This window comes from Chlamydotis macqueenii, chromosome 7 (genome assembly GCF_036417535.1).
Source record: "Chlamydotis macqueenii isolate bChlMac1 chromosome 7, bChlMac1.mat, whole genome shotgun sequence".
Classification (NCBI taxonomy): domain Eukaryota; kingdom Metazoa; phylum Chordata; class Aves; order Otidiformes; family Otididae; genus Chlamydotis; species Chlamydotis macqueenii.
The window spans coordinates 8,967,961-8,989,663 of NC_141562.1; the positions used below are offsets into that span (position 1 = coordinate 8,967,961).

General features: G+C 39.4%; 1 protein-coding gene across 2 annotated transcripts in view; it reads left to right on the forward strand.

Moving 5' to 3' along the window:
• The window catches only part of GRID1 (glutamate ionotropic receptor delta type subunit 1), a 537,013-nt gene extending 515,337 nt beyond the window's left edge, over positions 1-21,676 (forward strand). The window contains exons 14-18 of one of the 2 annotated variants that reach the window (XM_086752572.1): positions 1,348-1,514; positions 2,838-3,078; positions 3,335-3,421; positions 12,550-12,585; positions 21,070-21,676. In XM_086752572.1, the coding sequence (XP_086608698.1) occupies positions 1,348-1,514; positions 2,838-3,078; positions 3,335-3,421; positions 12,550-12,585; positions 21,070-21,498 (960 nt within the window). In that variant the 3' untranslated portion in view covers positions 21,499-21,676. The remainder of the gene's footprint in view (positions 1-1,347; positions 1,515-2,837; positions 3,079-3,334; positions 3,422-12,549; positions 12,586-21,069) is intronic. The other variant, XM_086752570.1, reaches the window with a different exon arrangement.
• The last annotated feature ends 27 nt before the right edge of the window (positions 21,677-21,703 follow it).

Below are 21,703 nucleotides of genomic sequence, written 5' to 3' on the forward strand. Positions count from 1 at the left end.
TCCAGACAACTTTTAATCTTTATTTCCCTGGATTCTACCCACTAGAGGATAACTTGCTCATTTGATTTATTGTCATGTTTAAACAACTGTCAGGGACTTCAGAAAGCTATGGTTTATATCAAAGCATGGTGAAGTAAAATTAGCTTAATTGCTCAACTGAGAAATCCAATACAATAAAATAACTGAGAGTATTATAGGCTTACAGGTGAATTCAAAAGTGAGCTTACACAAAAGTGAAAAATGTGCAGAAGGATAAATTAATTCTGTGTCAGAGCTGCAGACATTTGCTAGGGCAGCTTGGCGATTCATTTCCCATAAAGAAATAAATGCAGGACTTCAGCTCTCTGCCTTGCTCTGTCCTCACCTAAAGAAAGATCTGAAATCACCCAAAGATTTTTTTTTTTAAAGTCTTGGGAGTCTGCATTTGTGACTACTCATTTATTTGCATTAGATGTTCCACCCCATCTGTTCCGTTGTGCTCTGAATGTTCGCTAGAGACTTATAAACATACTACTTAAATATATTAGGAAACCAATGATTACTTTAACCAAACAAATGATGACTTTCCTTTACTGAATCCCTATCCAGAGATGTTTCTTACATCTTATGTTAAGTAAGGCAATTTACATTCATCATATGCACTGCATGCAGGCATTGCTTTGAATCCCAATTAAGGCTGACATTTAAGGACATCTGTGTGGATGTGTGCTAAAAGAAAACAATATTTCTCCCAAACCTGAGAATAATAGGAGATGCTGGTGACTCTTCTTACCTGTGCAAAAAAAAAAAGAGGGAACTCATTAAGCTCTGAGCATGCCTTTTATTACAGGACTAACATAGCTCTCAGAAGGGGCTTTGTTTATTTACATGTTTATATGAGGAAAGCTGTAAAGTTACCATTTTGGTGACTGTGATGACTAGGAAGCACCGCATAGTGCTCATACTGTACCCATCTAGTTACAGGAATGTATGGAACAGGTCATGCTCCTGCTAGTCCATGTCTCCTACAAAACATACAACAAATTTCATCAGCTAAGGCAATAGCTTTCATTTATAATTACTTGCCTGTTACATAAGCCTTGCCTACACTTACAGTTGGCTATGTTATCCTATATATTCCTATTAAAAATGGAAGACTTTTTAGTGAGGTTTGAAGTTGATGAGGTACTGCTGGGAGGGAAAAGCGTTAGAAAGGTAGTAAGATGTTGGAGAGCTACAGATAAACTGTGACCTAATGAAATTCCACCATGGAGGCTGGTTGTTTGTCAGGGTTTGTTTGCTTGGATTTTGTCCTATCTAGTAATGTATTTTATTTTAGATTGTGTTGTGTTCACGCTGCATTCACAGGCAAAGAAAGGAAACTATGCTTTCCTGTGGGATGTGACAGTGGTGGAATACGCTGCGCTGACAGATGATGAATGCTCTGTGACAGTCATTGGAAACAGCATCAGCAGCAAAGGATATGGGATAGCACTCCAGCATGGAAGCCCTTACAGAGATCTTTTCTCCCAGAGGTAAACAGAAACAAAGCTCTGCAACCAGCAAGGCGTCTCATTTGTGGTTCACAACAATTTTGGCAATTATTAAATAAAGGACAGTGAACAAGTGACAGCAGAGAGAGGTTACGAGTTCAGGCTTCAATAAAAGTTGCTACTTCTGCTCCAGGTACATGTGCTTAGGGAGGAGGGGATCGGAGGTTGTGTGGCCTCACAGCTCCAGGCATCACTGCCTCTGGCAGAAAAAGGGCTGATGTCCTCAAAGCTTGGTATGAGCTAGGCAAGAGATTGAAGAAAGATTTTTCATTCATGCTATGTTTGCAGGCTATGAGGCAATGTGTTGCTCCCTATGGTAAGCAAGTAATAATGCCCTGGCTTATACATTAGGGTAGAGAAACAGGTGGAAGCCTCACAAAGGTACAGGAAAACAAATTGCTGAGTATTGCATGGGATTGCCAAGACTATAAAACTATGCCACTTGGTGATCTCTGAGCTATCAACTAGGTATATTTTTTTTGTGTGTGTGAATATGTGTACACTGAAATGAAGACATGCAGTTGTGTAGGCATGTGTAGCCTTAGCAGAAGGTCAGCGGGTGCTCTGCTCCAGGCATGGAGCTGGAGCAAGATTTCCTCCTCTCGCTCCTTCTTTATAAAAAGGAGTAAAACTCCAGCTGCACAACCAGAGACAAAGCTGCCTCAACAGAAACGATTGTTAGTAAACAGCTAAAACAGTTATCAAACCAAACCCAAAATGAATCATTCATGGAGAGATGGGACACTTCACATGAGGCAAAACAATGATTAATTAGCAACTGCTAACACAGTAATTCAGACATGAAGTAACAGCACTGAAGTAAAATCTTTTTGAATAAAGTCCATTTGCTGAAGTAAATGAGTTGGTTGCTGCTTAAACAGATTTTTATTAAGTGGCGCACAAATAGTAGCATGTTTAGTCTCACATGATTTTGAAATTATTGTGGGAGAGCAGCAGTGGAGTGGATTGAGTAGCGGGACGAGCTGTTTCAGCTGAATACAGCCAGACCAGCCATGACTAACTGGAACATGGTGATTTCGCCTGGAAATACTTCTTGCATTGCAGTGGAATTTTTGACAGTCTCTCTTTTTTCTAAAGTTACCCAGTGGAGTTTAGCTGCTGCTGTGAGTAGAAAGAAATCCGGATATAATGGAGTTTCAGATGAAGAATACTACATGGTAGTGGTGGGATGGAGTTTTGAATTGTGAGACGGTAGATTTGTCAGTTATGTGACATACGGAAAAGACAAAAAAAATTTGAGAAGGTATCATTGAAAATAATATTTGTCTTTTGAAATTTCTGCAGGATCCTAGAGTTGCAAGAAAGCGGAGATTTGGATGTTCTTAAACAGAAATGGTGGCCACGGATGGGACGTTGTGACCTTAACAGCCATACCAATGCACAGACAGATGGGAAGGCACTCAAGCTTCACAGTTTTGCAGGCGTTTTCTGCATTTTAGCAATAGGCCTTCTTCTTGCATGCTTGGTGGCAGCATTGGAGTTGTGGTGGAACAGCAACCGTTGTCATCAAGAAACACCAAAAGAGGTCCATAACTTTTATTCTTATCACAATTAAAAGTAGAAAACACAAAAAGAGAGAGCAAGTGAAAGTTGTGGGATTTTAGGTGCTCTCATACAATAAATTTGATTTATTTTGATTCGCCATAGTAAGCTTTGCATATAACTTTTTGGGTGGTTGTTTCTAAACAAATAAATAAAAACAAAACATGTCTTTCATGCACATGGAAGGTGCCAAACTGACAGCCCTGGAGACTAAAGTCCTCTATTTATTTATAGAGCAGATACAGCATGGGCAGCAGCAGTGCAAACTTCCCCACATTGCCCCACCAATGTGCCTCAACCCTGAGCTGGAGAGACCACCTTTAGGGGTAAGAGAGTAGTTAAAAAACATGCCCTTGGCCTCTCTGCTGTGAGTGACGGGGAGGCCAGTTGCAGGCACCCAGTTGTGCCACCTGTGGTAATGTTTTCTCAGATCTGACACCCCATCCATCGGCTGGGAGAACCGTGTCCATTCTGCACAGCTGCCAGCCAACTGGTAGCTGTTTTCCTTCATGGCTGACCTAGGCTGAGTTTGAAGAGGTACACAAGGAATTGAAAACAAACCAGCTAGTTATTAACTGAATAAGCCATATTGCCGTGACACTGTCTAAATGCTTCCTTTCTTTTGAAATCAGTTTTATTTCTAAAAGTAGGAGCCTCTGAGCAAACAGACCTCCATATGACCTATTTTACCTAGGAAAATACATCTGAGAATTTATCGGGTTTGAAGTTTTCATGCACAGTAGCGAGTAATAGTTAGTAATCCTAGGACAGAACAATCAGTCCATACTCAGATCTGTCTTGCATGAAGCCTGTACTTGTTTACATATATTAAATGTTTAACAAACTAACCTCTTGTAGTTTTGGAGACACTGAGGCATTTGTAGGTGCTTTCATCTTGGAACAGATGTTTGTTACAAGCAAACAAATAACAGCAGCGAGCTGCAGTACAGCTGGAAAACAGTACATAGCCCATCAATTCCAATCTATGTTTCTCAGGTTGCCAGGAATACTACACTAATTGACATACCTATCACCTGTAAGCAATTCTGGCAAATGGGGTCTGAAGATATATGTTGCAGTCTGTAATGCTGTGAAATATTTATCAGTAAGATTCTGTTCTTCTGAGTTCCTGATTCTCCCATTTGAATTCATCCATCAAGTGCTCGATGATAAACATCTGTACCATGTTTGTGAGACAAAGCTGCAAAGTCACTTGCCTGTGGCTCCATGACGTACAAAAGTGAAAGGGAAATTTTGGCAAAAGGAAGCATGTCTCCACTTTGCACAATGCAGCACCTGCAAAAGCAGGCACAGGGAGAGCACCAGTAGGTACTCTTGCTTATGAGGAAGCTTTCATATGAATGAAGTGCGTATTTAATTGCCGTTTGGTTAAATACTGTAGCATTTTGCCCTGTGGCCTTGTAGAAGTCGCTCCTGCTGTAACCCTGAAGGCCCCACCGCACGCTAGCATTGCTAAGGCCTAAACCCCAGCAGCAGATGGTTCACTGCCGGCTGTGAAAGCCGGGCAGGGCAAGGGGCAGGGACGGTGTCTGAACTGTCCTCGTGCTGCGTGTGCACAAGCATCCCTCTTGCCATACTCTGCAGTGCGTTCCCCTCTCTACGCTCAGGGACTCGCCTTTATGTATCTTTGTAGGGTGAGATGAGAATATGCCCCAAAAGCAGTTTCATGTAGGTAAGGTGAAATAATTCACTCTTTTATTGCAAGGAGTTTTAAATACTGGGTTTCCATCTCTGAAAAAGGATCTGTCTTCCTGACAGATAAATATTTAAATACCTTTAAATATTTTCTACCTTAAAATATTTACTTTTTGCCTATCCCTGCCTACCCACCCCATCTTTTCTCCCCATCCTGTCCTTCTCCTCTCCTCTCCTTTCCTTCCAGTGTGTTCTCGATTAGGGTTGCTCTGTACATCCTCTTTTGCAGTTTCTGTGACAAACAACAGGACACTTTTAAGCTTCCATTTTTTACAGTATACTGAAGTTATCCATACGGTAAAGCTGTACTTGGGAAGATCACCTGTGTGCGGGGCTGGATCTGCCCTTAGGGTGCAGCCAGTCTGGGCTAAGAGAGGCAAACTAAATGCAGGCACAACAGCCTCAGAAAAGGCTGGTGATGTGGATGCTGCTGGGAGAGAACGGAGTCAGAAGGAGCCCTAGCACAAGTAGGTGTTGAGGCTGAACGAGAAAGTGTGTGGTTCCTTGGAGAGGGCCTGGGTGAGGGCTCACAGGGTGAGCTGTCCAGGTGTAAAGCGTAAGGAGGGTGTGTGAGGCTGACAGGATGGAACATAGCAAGGGGTCCCTGAAAAGGACAGCTGGGTGCCATGAAAGGCAGGTGGCTAGAAGCAAATTTGGACCAGGTCACAGCAGCTGGAGGGAATGGCAACTGCCGCCCAGCGCCAGGGTCTGGCAGGGTCTGCAGGAATCCCCTGCTTAAATGTGACACAGCCACGCTGTCGGTATCATCTAAACTCTATTTTCACCCGGACCTTGTGCAGATCGGGTCGTCTAACACACTACCCGTAACCTGAGCTCAAACCTCACACCCGGAGCCGGCCCAGCCCCACTGGCCGACCCAGGTCTGGGGTCCCGGCCCCTCTCCCCGCACCCTGCAGGGGATGGGTGCACAGGCAGCGTGCCGCGCGGCCCATCCTGATTGGCCCAGGCCCACGTAAAGCAGAAGCAGGTGCCTGCTGGCCGGTTCGCGGGCAATGGCGGCCGGACCTGCAAAATGGCAGAGTGGGAGTGGGGGCCCCAGTCACAGGGGCCACGAGGTCCATGCAGATAAACTAGGAAGTGAATATAACAGAAATGTCTCAGTAGATTAGTAGGCAGAGATATTTTATTTATGTACTACTAGAGAGGAGGGCTTGCTGGTGGCTACTGTAATTAAGATAGGAAACCAAGTTTCAGAGGAGGTGGTGTAGGTTGGTTGAAGATTTTCAGTGTATTAGAACCAAGTTTCAAGACTTTGGAAAGGACAAGATCCAGGGATGAGGGGCACGTTGAGTTCTGAGGGTTCCTCTGCTTGTGTCATAGAGGAGTTTGGGTTGTAAGGGACCTTCAAAAGATCATGTAGCCAGGAACAGTGGCTGAGCATTGCTGAAGGGACCAAAAGCGGAAAGAGGATTTGATTTTCAGGAGGAGTGTACTTGGAATATCTAATTTCAATCCCTGAGTATCATTCAGCATTTCTGTAGTAATAGCCATAATAACAGCTATATAGCATACATCACATATACAGAACATTAACAGTCTGCCTCTTGGCTGCACTGATACTCCAACCGAGTCATTAGTTCAGTAACACCTGCAAACTTAAGTCATGCTGCTGACTTTTTTCTGCTTTTGGGGAGGCTTTGGCAAAACATGAGTGTTGTGATATCACCTAAAAATGGTGGGAACTGAATTGTCTCCTAACCATTTCCTTCTGTGAAGTGCAGAGCTTGTGGAGGGTCACAGAAGGGGCTGATTTTTTTTCAGCCTAAGATTAGACTTTGGTGGTCACCTCATGTAGGAGTCACCTCATGAGGCGAAAGACAAGGAGGCAGTGTTTGGCTTCTGTGTGACCCTCACCCTGTTAGGAACTTTGTAAATCCGTTGTAGAAAACTACAGTGGATTCCAGATTGAATGAGGAGTTGTCATAACTTGCAGAGCCCTTGCGTAACAGTCTCTCGTTGGCTTTGACCCATTTGTTAGGCTGTATCAGGCCAACAGTTGTCAACTCAAAAAACTACGAAGATGGATGCATGATTGCTCTGGCAGATTTATGAGAGGGTTGGGGCATCCATGCAGCTTGCTGGAGAGAGAAAGGATTTTTTTAGAGACTATCGTTTTGTATGTAAACGGTCTCTGAAGTCTGTAGCTGGAAGAACATGCACAGCCTTCATTATCATTGGATAAATGTTTTCAGTTGACATTAAGGTGTTGATATTTGGCAGTTCGTTGTCTTTTCCTCTTCCACTTTGTATTTCTTTGGCTTTTGTGGAGGTTAGCCTGAGCCAATACATTGAGGTGTTCAAGGACTCAGATGTCTGTGTGTTGTAAATCACAACTCTTAATTACAATGAGTATGAAAAATGTAGTGTTCACTATATAACTGGGAGGAACGGGAGGCCTATCTTTTGAAGCCTCACGGCATTACTTGGACTTTGATATTAATGTGATCTACATTTGTAGAACTTTTATAGGAAGAGTTATGTCAGATGGAGACTACTTCCAAGTGGAATATTTTTACATTGTTCTCATATGATGAAAATCTGCCCCACTCAATTTAAAAAAAAAATAGTATTGTTTCTACCCGTTAAGTCAGTTAATTAAGATAAACCTCCAGGAAAGATGGACTTCATTTACTTTCCCCAAAACACAGTTGTCATTGTTCACAGTTCTATGATGCAAGGAATAGTGAAATTTCTTGCTAAAAGAGCGAAGGCTGGGTTGATTTTCTGTTTCAGGATGTTGATACAATGTATTTTTTTTCTGTTTGAAGCAGATTTGTAAAAATGTTTCTAATGAGTTCTGATGTAAAAATCTTGATATTATCGCTTTTAAGTCTTCATTTAATCCTTATCAGAGCAGATTAACAAAAGGAAGATTAGCTCTAATATCAGGAAAAAATGTATAGCTGCAATGCCATGCCACGTTCTCTTATGAGGGCTCAAGTTTGTAATCTCTTAAAGTTTGAAAGATATCTAACAACATTTAAATCTGCTTATTATTTTCTAATTCTGGAAAAATTACATTTTGTCATCTTTTTCAAATCAGATTTTCTATAATTTATAACCATCCTCTCCTAGTTGTTTTTAATACCCAGCCATCCTATAACTACAGTGAAATTTAGACAGCTTATACACCTATCTCTGTGTGTTAAAATCTTGAATTTATGCAGCTGCTACTCAGCCTGCAGTACTGATACCTAATCTTTTGACTTTTATAAGTTTCAGAAATTTGAGTTGTAAAATAAAAAAACCCAAAAGTTGATATTTATTCTCGAATCTTTGTTCAGTCATTCTATGTCCCTTTTGAATAACTGAGTAATCAGCAAAATTTATTGAAACCTGGTACAACAGAAATGTTGAGCCTTCAATAATTATCTCTGGGTTTCTCTATCTTTTAGTATGAGTCTTATGCATTTATTTCATTATATCAGTAAGCTATAATATAGTTTGGAACATTTAACTGCCGAGGGCTTTGTCACATCATCAAGTTGTCGGTATCTTTTATTCAATTTGACAGACTGAAAGACAATTTTCAAATCTTCATTGTCGTTATGATCAAGTGTAGCTACTTACTGCAATGGACTCCCCAGCATCCTCTATTCTTTATCAGCTGTGTCTTACTGTGATGTACTGCTGTTTCCCTTGAAGATTATTATTTCTGAGATCTCTTCAGAACTATTAACAAAAACCTCCTAGTTCATCCACGTGTTATACTCTAAAACAATGAAAACTTAGAAGGAAAGATGTATTACCCATTGAAAGAAAATTGAATTCCCGTATTTTTCACTGTGCACAAGATGTATTCAGTAAAAACAAATTAATGGGCAACCCAACATCCCAGCATTTTGCTGGGAACTGATACTTTTTGCCTCTTCGGTAGAAGGTGATATTGATTCACTTATTATTAGTATAGCTCTTGAAAGACAATGTTAGAATCATCTCAAGAAATTCTTGGTTTGATTCTTTCTTAGTTCAAATTATATATATTATAAATCAGAAATGCATTTTCTCCAAACTGGCTGTGCTACTCCTAGCAATATGAGTGTTTCAGAAATGGTAGCCAGTATGTTTGTGATTTTGTATAGCATGAAGATTTTGGTTTTTTACTAATTAAGGAATAGCATAGTTTTCCACCTCTTGAATTGCTACTAGTCATTGCCTCATAATTTGTGTCCAATTTACAATTCATTAACAATCAGTCTTCACGGCTAAGTTTGTGATTTCTTAACTTTCTCATGCTTCTGCAAAATCATTTTATTCAACAGACTCTTTTCACTTTTCTGTTTTCACTTTTTGTTTTTAAATGATTAAAAGGGGGCAGCAATTCAGGTACTGTCTAGAGTGGGAACAGACTCCTGTACAAGTAACAGCATCTCATCATTCCCGTTTCCTGCTACTTTGAGCTTAATCATGTTTTAAATGTTATTGAATCTCAAAAAATCTAGACTCTGCAATATTTTCTAGCTCTATAGGATAGTGGGAGGTAGCAAAATTACTCAAAAATTGTCACAAATGTCTTGGCAATATGCAGGATAAAGAAAGAAAACCTGTATCTCTGGCCAGGGCAGCCAGCCTTGTATGATTTGCCTTAAGTTCCTCTGTTTCCATATTTGATAATATGCAAATTCCAGCCTACCTCAAAAATCTGCTTTAGCAGTCATGAACATTACCCACTAGGACTCTCCTCTGGCATTAGAAGAATATCAAACCCAGTGTACCTTAGAAGTGGAGATATGAACTAGCACATACAAGTCCCATGGATCAAAATTTGTCACTACTAAGAATTGCGGTTTGCACTGTATTTGTCTCACTTCAGTTCTCCAACCAGATATTATTCCATAGCAATCAAGGCCTCCATACCTTCAGCGTGGTGTCAGCAGTGTTGTTTTTGATTATTAAAAAGTCTTATGCTTTCACCATTATTTTCATTTTCCTTGTCTTTTTCTTTGTCACTTCATTTACCTTGTCTCCTTTGTGGTGTTATCTTTTTATCTGACAATTTGATTTCCCCCAGGATGGTTCCTTTTGAGAGTGAAAGGAAACATGAGATCATCAAACTGATATTTTATTTTCCCTTCATTGCATGTCCTCTATATTTTATCTTGTTTTTATTTTAAATTATTTTTTTCTGTATTTTTTATGACATGTCTGAAGTCTTTGTACATTTTTTGCTCAGTTGCATATAAATGATCATTTGTTTGTACCAATGTATTGTATGCTACTTTTCTAAAAATAAATAAAGTTTTTTTGGGGAAAATAAATCATGCAAACACTGGCAAAATAATGCATTTTAATGCCATCTAGAAATTCAGTTTCAAACTAGCTTTGAATATAATAAGCTGAGAAACTTCATTTAACTAGCATTTTTAGATCAGCGAAGCAGTGTTGGGAATCAGTCATCCCAGAATGCAAAGTTTAATGTTGTTTGATGATGAAGTATAAGCTGGAAGAATCAGTTGAAAAAAAAAAAAAAAAAAAAAGAGGAGTGTGTAATGTATGCATTGCTTTGTACAGAAACTGATAATAGCTGGAAGGGCATCTTAACTAACTCAGTGTTGGCTTTTTACATGAGTGAAGAAATGAGATTTTCTCATTAGAGGTCCCTAACAGTGAAGCAGATATTCTGCAATATCTGGTCACAGACAGTGTGCTCATCGAGAATTCAGAATTCAGTGAAATCAGTCAGCTCTTGCTATTGATCACCATAGATTTAGGTCAAGGCTGTAATGGCTTTAGAAATGACGTATCATCCCCATGATTAATGACACCAGGCCCAAGCTTCTGCTTCCCAATGCTGCATGGAAGCATTCAAATTTGGTTCCAGCATATTTCCCTAGCTGCAAGGAAGGGATTTTTGTGTTTGGTTTAATTTTTCTCTCAGTCATATAAGAAAACCCTGCTAATGGGATTTTTAGGGATATAATCTGAATTTACTTGGCATGAACCTTAGGTGGGGGAAAAAAAAACCAGAACAAAACAAACAAACGTGAACAGAAATAAGCTTAAAAAATGATTATTGCCATGTAGGGAAATCAGAAGGAAGCAACCTGTTTAAAGTTCCAGTTTAGTGATGAATTTAAGTACTTGCTTAAGTTGCGTTACATGACCTATCCCAGAGAGCTTCTGTGGCTACTCATGTGCTTGGCCTGAGCTTATGTGTTTTACTGAATTGGAGCCTTAATGTGTCAGATTCTTTTAGATTCTTCACACAGTGTTTACAGAGCTAATGTTTGTATATTTTGTCTCAGCCTACAGTGGTATTTTAGATTTGACTTTTTGAGGGGGCTTTGAATGTTCAGTAATAACGAAATCAGTAAAAGTTTGCAATAAAAAAATACATAAAATGTGACTGTTTTCTCAATATTTTTAAAATATTTTTGTCGTTTGTAAAATGCCTTAGGCCTTGATCCAATTAAGTGTTTAAACATGTACGTAAAATTAAGTAAGAGTTTGTTCCTGATCTCACCCAAATCACCAAAACACATCCGTTCGTTTTAGTGGTGTAGGATCAAACTTGAGTTGCTTTAAACCCAACATATATAAAGCATAAACCAAATGTTACTTGTGCATTGAACTCATTTGCTGAAGATCGAACTTACTGTACAATAATATTAACAAGCGATTTATAAATCTATTTATCCATTAAACTTAAAAAAAAATATATCTGAAATAACTTGTGCACAATATTAGCAAAATATTAAGGAATCACAAGTATTAACACTGTGGAAAATACATATTTAAAAAAAAAGATGGTTTCATTATGATTTTCCATAAGTTCAGAACCATATTTGTAAGAACATATGTAGAAAGGAACTACTCAGACTTACTCAGCGTAACAAGTACTATTTCCTCAGAGGTATTCGGTATCCAAGAGTTCTCTTTTGGGAAACTGGTGGCCAGACTTTATTATGCTGAGATATTTTAACAATTTGGCTGTCCTTGTCTTTTCCCTAATCGAAATAGGAGCTTGGCCAGTTTCCAAAATATAGCTTGAATGGCAGTGCAGAAACCTTTTCAAAAATCAGTTTTTAATTAAAACATTTGTGGCTAATAGTCAGGGATATGAATTTTCTAAGGCAAGGCTGGAGTGGAGAGGAGAGATTTCACAAGGCAACTATGGCTGGGCATCAGACAGGTTGTAAAAGCAGCTCTTTGTGTCTCCTGTGCCAACTCTCTCTTGTACTCCTGGAATAATAGGAAAAAATGGGAACTTTTGAGATTTGGGTTAGACTAGGGCTGAAATGGTGAGGGAGGGTGATGATAGAGCAATCTGTTACGCCTCGTGCTCCAGTGGAGTAAATCAGACTGTTGAAGGGTAACGTTGCTTTGATTTGGGTTCAGTCGAGTGAAAAATTACATGCCTTATGGAATAGATAATAATTTAGGATTTAAAAGCTGTGTAAAGCAATGCAAAGAATCCATTAATTTTGAGTGAGTTTTGGAACAGAACCTTTATGAGTTTAATCTTTACTTCATAAAAGAATAATCTGTCACCTCACAGGTCATTTCAGACGATGTTGAATTCTGAAATCACCACCCTCTTAACGGCCATCCTCTTTGGTTGCAGCGGCTAGAATTTGCTATTTCAAACCAGAAGTATAAGAAGTAATAAGTTCATGTTTGCTAAAAAGAGTGAAATATTACGTACATTATTAGCCTCACTATCTCGATCCTTTTTTTTTTTCTCTCCCCACGTCTTCCTTTCTCTTTCTCTCTGGAGATGGCCAATGATGTGAGGTTGGGCTTCAGAAGCATGGTGAGAATTTATAATAAACATACAGATACTTGGTTTGTTGTTGAAAATGCATGCACAGATCAATCCTTTCTAGTTTTCTCCTTATCTTTACCTATCCCTGGAACTTCCCTTGAACCTAACCTTTTTGTTGTTGGAAATGTCTGTAACTACAACATATGGAGTGTGTGCACAGTAAAGGTTTCCCCATGCCCAAGTTCTCCTTTCTCCTGAAAGAGTTCCTTTGCAGAGACGTTGGCATGCTCATCAACCAGCCCTCATTCAGTACTACATTTTGCTGCTTGCTTTGAAAAATGTTTCATTGCATTCTCTCACTTTCCTACTTATTTTTAACCTCATGAAAACTGTGGAAACATCTGTATAATGTGAACCAGTCATTAATTTCCTTTGTAGTTGAGTTACCTGCTTCTAATGGTTGTGAACCAAGGTTGGTGAGGATTTTAAAGCTTGAATATCTCAGCATGAGGCTGAATGTCCCATTTTGTATTGAGTCACAAATGAGGATGCTATCACAGCCTGTTACCTTGTGAGTTTGAGTCTGCTGTTGATTGTGAGGACTAGTTAATGGATTGTAGTGAATGAGGGAGCAGATCGATGCAAGAGACTGTGGGGCTACCTGCTGTCACCTAATCTGTGGTGGTTGTCCCATTGGTACCGTGTCCTGTATATTTACTCACACAGTGCCATAGCATGTGGATGCAGTTGAAGAGGAAAAAAATAAAACAAATAGAAATATTTATCTGGTTTAAATTGGTGTGTATTATCAGCTTCAATGGCTTGGTGGGGAGTTTATTGTCTGGTACATTTCTGGACAAGGCTCACAGGCGTGAACCATAGAACAGTTACAGCTATCTTAAGAATTACAAGGTGTAATTAAGGTGTGATTTCAAGTTAGATAAATCCAACCTGAGAAAGGGTGGGCAATGTCAGTGTGGGAAGATACAGATTTCTTCATTAAGCTCCTTGCTACTTGTGGCAGTTCTGTAGCAAGTCACTGTCACTTGATCATTCTCTAGGTTTTTTGTAATAATTTCTTACTTTTCACCAATTAGAGATATTTTCTGGCTGTGGGTAGGTGGGAATAAACGTTGGCAATGTATTTGAAACAATTTTCTATCACATTAACATAATCTTTGCAGTCTTCTGTTACTTCTCGCTTAGGTTTACTTAAAAGGGAAAAGAATATTAGTGTCTTTTCATAAAGGAATTTCTGCTCTCTGACGAAGGAGAGCAATTCCTAGGGAATAAGGTTGCCTCTTGTACATATTTTTTATGAAGTTTTGTTTATTTGAAGATGTTACACATTGAATGAAATTAATATACTGCAAAACTGTTTAATTTCTTTTATCCTTTCAGTTGGATAACAGTCTACTGGACCTCAACCTATGTCAGTCTCTAACAGCTGTTTTATGGCTGATAGCTTAGTTAATTGCTAATTTAAAATACATGGTATAGTTTCCACTTATAAGAGCAGAAGCTTGATTGTGGAGTTGGGCCTATTTATAAAAGTAGTTTTTCAAGTAGACTCTTGAGGTGCATCTATACTTATTTCTATTAAGATACTGTTACAGTCAAACCAGCATCTAGCAGAGTGCACTCAGAAACCACTCAGCAAATTTTATATAACATTAAGTGCTATTTGACTAGGTCAGTTGCCTGTGTTAAATTAATGACAGCAAACATACATCATCGCTGCATCTGTTTACACGTCTGTCTGCATTTCACTGCACTGTCGACTGCAGAATCTCTAGAATAATGACTGTGGTAAACTGAGTTGTATTAAAAAGGGGTTGTTTGTATTAATATAACACCATACTGTGCTGTCATTGTTTTGCAGTACATCTATTACATATATCATCACTGCTTTTTCTTCTTGAGCAAGCCAATTATTTCTGGTTTTGCCACTCTTGTCAGAGCCTGCTGGAATAAATTAAAATTACAGCTTTACATATGCAATAGCTGCAGCTGAAAGTGATGATAATGACCCTAGGTGAATACAGAATTTCAAAATAATCTTAAACAAACGTACCTATGCAGAGCTGCTGCTTCTTCTTTTCTCCTTAACAAGCTAAATATTTGAGTCCATGACATCTGAAAGCCCACGGGCAGAAGCTAGTAGCTGGGTGGAGCTGTGGGTTTTGGTGCTGAGCTAAGAAGAGATTAGCCTGTGGGTACCTGAGAGTGGAAACTTTGCTTTTTCACTTTTATTTCTCTGCTTTGTTTCTCAGTTATGCAGTAGGTCTGTCTTGTGCATGGAAGTGCCTCAGAGACTTCCTTTCCGCCTGTCTGGGTACATGTGTGCCTTTCATCTTCTGTCTCTCATGACCACTTTTTAATATATGTGTATAGGTTAAGAGGTGTTTTGTAGGGATGCTAGAGGGATTGGCATGTAACCTGGTCAAGGTCAGAAGAGGAAATGTCTGTCTGAGGCTGGGGCTTGACTCAAATTTTGAATCCCAGTCCTAATCACAAAATTGTCTTGGTTTTTTAGATAGTTCTTTCACAGAATGAAAATGTAATATTAATGTTTATGTCTTCATTCTTATGATTCTTATGGTTTCATTCTCTCACCAAAAGATAATCCTTCATATTGTCACCCAAGACAGAAACAAATAAACAAACAAATAAACAAACAAAACAGATATGTGCCGTGATTGATGATTGAGACTATGTTACTTTAAAGGCATTATTTTCTGCATATCTCCTGAGGCTTATTAAGAACTGCATTAACAGGCTTCTAATACTTGGCACAGTCATCAGCATCTGACTGGGAGGTATCGATGCATTCCTGATAGTCCCTGTGTGTATGTGAGTGTCTGCCCAGATTTGCTCCAGTTCTGAATGGTTAGTGCTTGCTATTTAGAGTCAGGACCATCAGTCTTTTTCTTCTCCTCTAGTCTAATGTGGTTGTATTTACATGTGTGAGATGCAGATGCAACTTATCATAGTTTTAGCATCCAGTTTCTGCAGATATTAGGCCTTCCTTTTTTAGGCATTTGTCTCCCTTTTTGGCCTTACTGAAACTGCTTAATCAGCTTGTAACATTTTTAATATCTTTGAGTGGCTTCTCTTGAACTTTGTGACAAGATCAGAGAAATCACGAGTAAGAACAAGAGGCCATATTAATGTCGTTTAATAAAAATATTTTTCTCAAAAATTTTCCCTTTGGAAAACCCCAAGCATTGCAAACCTGGCAGCTGAACAGTATTACCTTTGAATTCATTGTGTTTAGAGTGAAGTAGGCAATTCTTGAAAACATCAGCCACTAGCTCCTTTCCAACACTCAGGAGATGTCTCTCAAATTTGATAATGTTAACTGGCTCCAAGCCTCCCAAGTAGTTTCATATTCTTTCAGTCTGACTGCCTGAATGCTTTTATTAGAGCCCACTGTCAAAAGTCACAAAAAATAAACTAGAAAACAATATTGATTACTCTGAAAATCAGCCTGTCTGCATTTATATCTTGCCATAATTTCTCTCTGCATGATAAGACCGAACATGGTTAGCCCTGAAAGGGAGTCCTAGGTTTTTGCAGAGGCAGTCGTGCTGGGTTAGTCATTCCCAGATGATTCTGGTGAGCATCCTTCAAGTCCACAGTCCAATTGCCACAGTGTGCTCCTGCTGCCAGTCATAGGCATCTGTCACTCATGGTCACGTGCTTGGGACATATCAGAAACATGCGCTTCATTTGCCCTTCCAGAGCTCAAACTCACTGGGGAAGAATGACATTTCAATTGGTATTTATGAATAAGGCAATTTCCTGTCCAGAAGTGATGCTTGGTTAGCTGTTTTCCTTAAGCTTGAGGAGGATAAGGCTGTGTTTACGATTCATTTTCCTGACATGTGATATTTTTTCTTTCCTTCACTGATTAATTTCTTCAAGTGATCTATTTGGAGTACAACATTAATATTGAAAATAGAATTATAAAGGTAGCAAAGGAAAAATATTTGATCTCATTCTGGCAGCATGGCCATTTATCCAATGTAGCTATATATGAAAAGTGAAGTTGAATTGACCCGAAACATTTGAGATGTGACATAATATTAACTGTTTTGCCTATTAAGTACAAAAAAAAAAAAAAAAAGAGAAGAAGTGCCTGTCAAAGACACTGAAATATGAAGTTTGGAGCTTATTCATTCAGCTCTTGAAGAGACCTAACTGGAGCTCAGTGGAGCTGAAGCCAGAAGCCTGCGTGAAGAGTAGCGGTGAGGCATCCCCCAAGGGGCTCTCCTTTGGGTAACGGAGGTCTCTGTGCTAGAATATCGACACACCAGCCTCCACTACGGCTCCTGTTTTTTTCCATCCAGCTGCCAGGTCTGATGCCTCTGCCATTCCCTAGCTCCAAGCCTCAATTTATTAATTGATAGTAATTTATTAATTTTAATTCATTAATTTTGTCATAGAGAAATGCAAAAATAGAGAACACTTACAGCATCAGAAGACATTAAAATCTTTTGCAATGCTACATTACCATTTCACAATTAAGGTGACAAAGCCTCAGGAAGTGAAAAAAAATGCAACCTGACAAAGTGCTTAAAAATTATAACAAATGGCTCATATTTAATTAGGATTCTAGAACTAAAACCAAGGGAGAACAATGAGCTGACAAGGGAGGAAAACATTATAACTTTTAAGATTGATTTTTCTGGCTTTATTACCATTTAACCCTTTTCCCGTTTACCTTGTTACTTTTCAGTAACACATGCTTTGTTACTGAATTTTCCAGGAGAACAATAAAGGAAGAAAAAGATGAGGTTTACAGAATTTACAAATTCTGAAAGCTCGGCTTGTCAAAGCTATCCTAAAACCTTCAGTTCTGTAAATCTTGGGATTCAAGGCAGTCTTCTAGTATGTCTTGACAAACTAATCTTTTCAAGGGTTTGTAATTTTTATCTTAGGGGGATTTTTTAAGAATTTGAAAAATCATTCATTAAGCATTAAGATAGTTTCATACAAAGCTTGACATTTAGTTATTTAGCTGCTCTTCATCTAATAAGACAAAGGGGAGAACCTTTAAAAATGTGTTTTTATTATTCCTCAGAGATGAAGTTGTTTTCCTTAACCTTTACAAACATTTTATTTTAACAACAAAAAGAAAGAATAATGTGAACTTCTGGGCTCTTGAAAGCCTTTAAAAAGTTTTTTTTCTGATCTTAAGGCCAAAAAGTTGTCCTTAATGGTGAAGAAAGAGTTACAAGCAGGCAAATGAAATCCTCACCCCTACTTCTTAAAAAAAATCCCAAGCATTTATTTCTCTACTTACTTCATAAAGTGTTCTGTTGTAGATAAAATGTAATGTCTGTGTATAGGAATTATGTTTTTCTTTTTCTTGATAATGAAAACTTTAGCGCAGTGGAACATAAGCAACTGCAAATCCACCATTTTCTGAGGAATGCTATCCCAGGGCTGGACTGTGTGTAGTAGAAATAAAGAGGGCCACTGGAGGGAAACATTCCAAGCAACCTGATCCTTAATAACCGCTCTGGTCTGGACATCTGTGACTCTTCATGTTTCCATTTTAAAAGAGCTCAGCTAAATACATAACCAGGATTAATTCATCCTTTGGATTTTATGACCCTTTGTGCACAGATGCTCCAAACAAAGACTAACTTCATTTAGAAATGTGTTTTTCCTCTGCAAACAGTTAATGACTGCATGTTGCAAATATTGAAACTCTACCTTTCCCTCTGGCTCGACTGGTTATCCCAGTCACATTATATTTGTTCCCATAGCAAAGAAGGATGGAATGCACTAAGGATGTGCTTGCAATCAAAAAAATACAAATACAAATAAAATGTTGATGTATATTTTCACTTGAAATGATCTGAAGAAGGCATTAGTATTTGGCAAAAGCTCAGAAAAATGCAAATGAGTCATGGACATTTCTCCCAAGTCTTATTTAGGAAAATTTATTCCAGTATTTGCTTAGGTCTAACCTGATTCTCTACTTTTTTCTTATTTTGCAGCAGGGGCTTAGCAAGAATACGAGTCCTAGATAACTAGAATGTCAACCTAGGAGTTTAAATCAAAGCTAGCAGCATTTTTTGAAAAAAAAGAAATAGTACAGGGTACCTAAAGCAGCATTATATAACAGGCTTCTGGGAATTAGGTTCCTGAGACACGTACCATCATACATGATGGTAGCTGAAGTTTGTGGATAAGCAGAAATTTGCAGCAAGCTTTCATTGGCAGACAGCTGAGGAAAACACAGCAGCACGCAGCCGGACGTCTGCAGAGGAGGAACCTGCCCATAGACCTTGAGCCCTTACTCCCAAAGGGGGATGATAGAACATTTCTCATGCTTACCCTTGGTCCACCAATTTACTTCAAGAAATATAAATAAAATTATGAAATAAATCTGTATAATCCTCTGGCCATTGTACTACAAATCCTTAAGTTACCTACCTACAGAGTTTATGAAAGGGCCTCTGTGTTATCGTCAGCTTGGTGCATTGTCTAACTTACTGAATGAAGAGCCTGACAGGTCAGGTAGGGCTGTTGGCAAGAAGGACTTAATGCAGCTGCAAGGGTTATTCAAGGGTTATATTGTGGTCTCTTTGTGCCACAAAAGTTTTATTTTTTTTCTTTATTGCCCATTGATTTTTCTCTAACTCAAAATTTTCTGCTTAGAGGATTTAGCTAAATAATAGTTTGTTTCTTTGGTGAGGAAGATGGTATCCGCTGGGTTTCTGGGAGCTTCATTGGGATTTTGGTGGATTTGTGATGTAAATGAAATAGGAATTAATTTTCTGCTGATTAGCAAAGGATGTGCAACGTGCAGCTCAGTCCTGTAGTTGTTGAACAATAGTACTCCAGTTGAAATCAATATGTATTTAGCCTAAACTGAGGACACAGATTCGGGTTCATCATCGTGTAACACTAATTCATTTCCAAATCCATGCAGAGATGAACAAATCCAGTGGTTCTTGACTAATGTGGAAGGGGTGTTAAATCACAAGATTAGAATCAAATCTGTAGTTGACATTGGCTGGAATCAAGGGCTTTGGAGCTGACTTGTCAATTTACAGGTGAAAGCAAAGTTGCATAGCAGTGGATACCACTGGGATAATATTGTAATTCTCTGTGCTCCACCTGAACACCAGTTCATGAGATCATGAGGAGTGGGTGGCAATGGCACTTCACTGTTCTCTGTTCCCAGACCCTAGTTTTTAGTGTGAATCAGAGCATCTGCAAGACTGCTGGTATTGGGTTCAAACAACATTTAAGCACACGTCGGTCTGTGGGCAATCAGGGATTACTGGAACACAAAAGTTTCAGGTAGTCTTACTTCTTAGGCTGGAATGTTGTTGACTACCTAGTGTAATTACAGGTTTCTGTCAGACCAGGGAATTTCTCCAGTTCTAGGATTGTTGGGCTTTTGTAGATGCTTTGCTGCTAGTACACTGTATGTTACACTTGCATCAAATAACTACAACTGCAGATCATAGCTGTGCTTTATGAGATACAGATAAATTATATAATACCTTTTTATTGGCAATACAAAGCTAGCTGTTAAAATTCAGTCATACAACATCCCAGGTAGTTGACTTTACCCTGCCAGTTTTGTTGCTTTCCAATTAAGAGCATCCTGGATGTGGCACTGAGGTGATAAAGAGCCCATTGTAGGTCTTTGCTGCTTCGGGTTTTAAAGACAACTTATTTTGCTGTATTTCCTCATAGGAGCTAAAACATGATGAGTATATGTTGTGATGCATTTTCTAAAGACTAGTTTTACTGTCCCAATATGTGACCACAGACAGATGATGTGTCAAGATGACAGACAGCTTATAGTTGGTTGCACAGCTCTTCAAAACAAAAATGAGTTGTACTCTCCCCAGGGCTCCCAGAGTAGGTCGCTCTTATTGCTGTTCCTGTAGGTCTATAGTCTGTGCCACATAGGTGACCCAGGGCTTCCTGCTGGAAAGGGAAGACTCCTTCACCACCACAACCCCTGGCCAGGTGATTTTGGCACATGAAGTAACTACCCTGGAGTCAGCTAGGCTGTGCGTGGTGTTTTACCGACATGTTCCTTAGAAAAGGCACTGCAGCTGCCTGAGACAGTGGTGAGCTGTCCAGTGGTTACAAGGTGGTGAGCTGCTTGCTGGAATTTGGCGTCCCACCTCACTTGTTTGCCTGACATGTACTTTTTCTCTGGGCTTGTGCAAAGTGAGCTAAGAGTTTGTGGGATGTGCTGGTCCCTGGTGCCAGTTCCCATTAGCTGAACCAGAGCCACCAGTTTACCTGCAAGGAGGATGAGACTGACAACATCACAAGCTTTTGCAGGCTGAGACTGAGTTGTTGTTTTCTTCAGCATGTGTTTCTCAGCTGGAGATATTGGGCAGACCTTGAGGTTTTGCATAGGCACAGATGAAATCGAAGCGATGTAATAAGTGAACAGCAAGTCCTGTCACACAGAGGAAGTGGAGGGGGGCCCGACAGGATTGGAGACTGTGTTTGGACTGATTGTTCTGGTTTCTTCCTCACTAGGACAAAGAAGTGAACCTGGAGCAAGTCCACAGACGCATGAACAGTTTAATTGATGAAGACATAGCCCACAAGCAAATCTCTCCAGCGTCCATTGAGATCTCAGCCTTGGAGATAGGTGGCATGCAGCCAACTCAGACCCTGGAGCCGGTGCGCGAATATCAGAACACACAACTTTCTGTGACCACCTTTTTACCAGAACAGACAACTCATGGTGCCAGCAGGACACTCACAGCTGCCTCTGGCAGCAACCTGCCGCTGCCCCTGAGCAGCTCAGCCACCATGCCCTCCATACAGTGTAAACACAGGTCGCCAAATGGAGGACTATTTCGTCAGAGTCCCGTGAAAACCCCGATCCCAATGTCTTTTCAGTCTGTGCCAGGGGGAGTCATTCCAGAAGCAATGGAGCCCTCGCATGGAACATCCATATGATGAAAACAAACAGTAAAACAACCAGCAGAGCTTTTTAATACAAAATTTAAAAGAAACAAAAAAAAAAAAACCACAAAACAAACTCTCACATTTTTCTTGTATATACCTGTAAATAATGAAAGAATGAAGTGGGGTAAAAGTGTATTTTGAATATTCCCAATTTTCGAAGTCAGTAAAAAACAAAACGAAAACAAACAAAAATGTA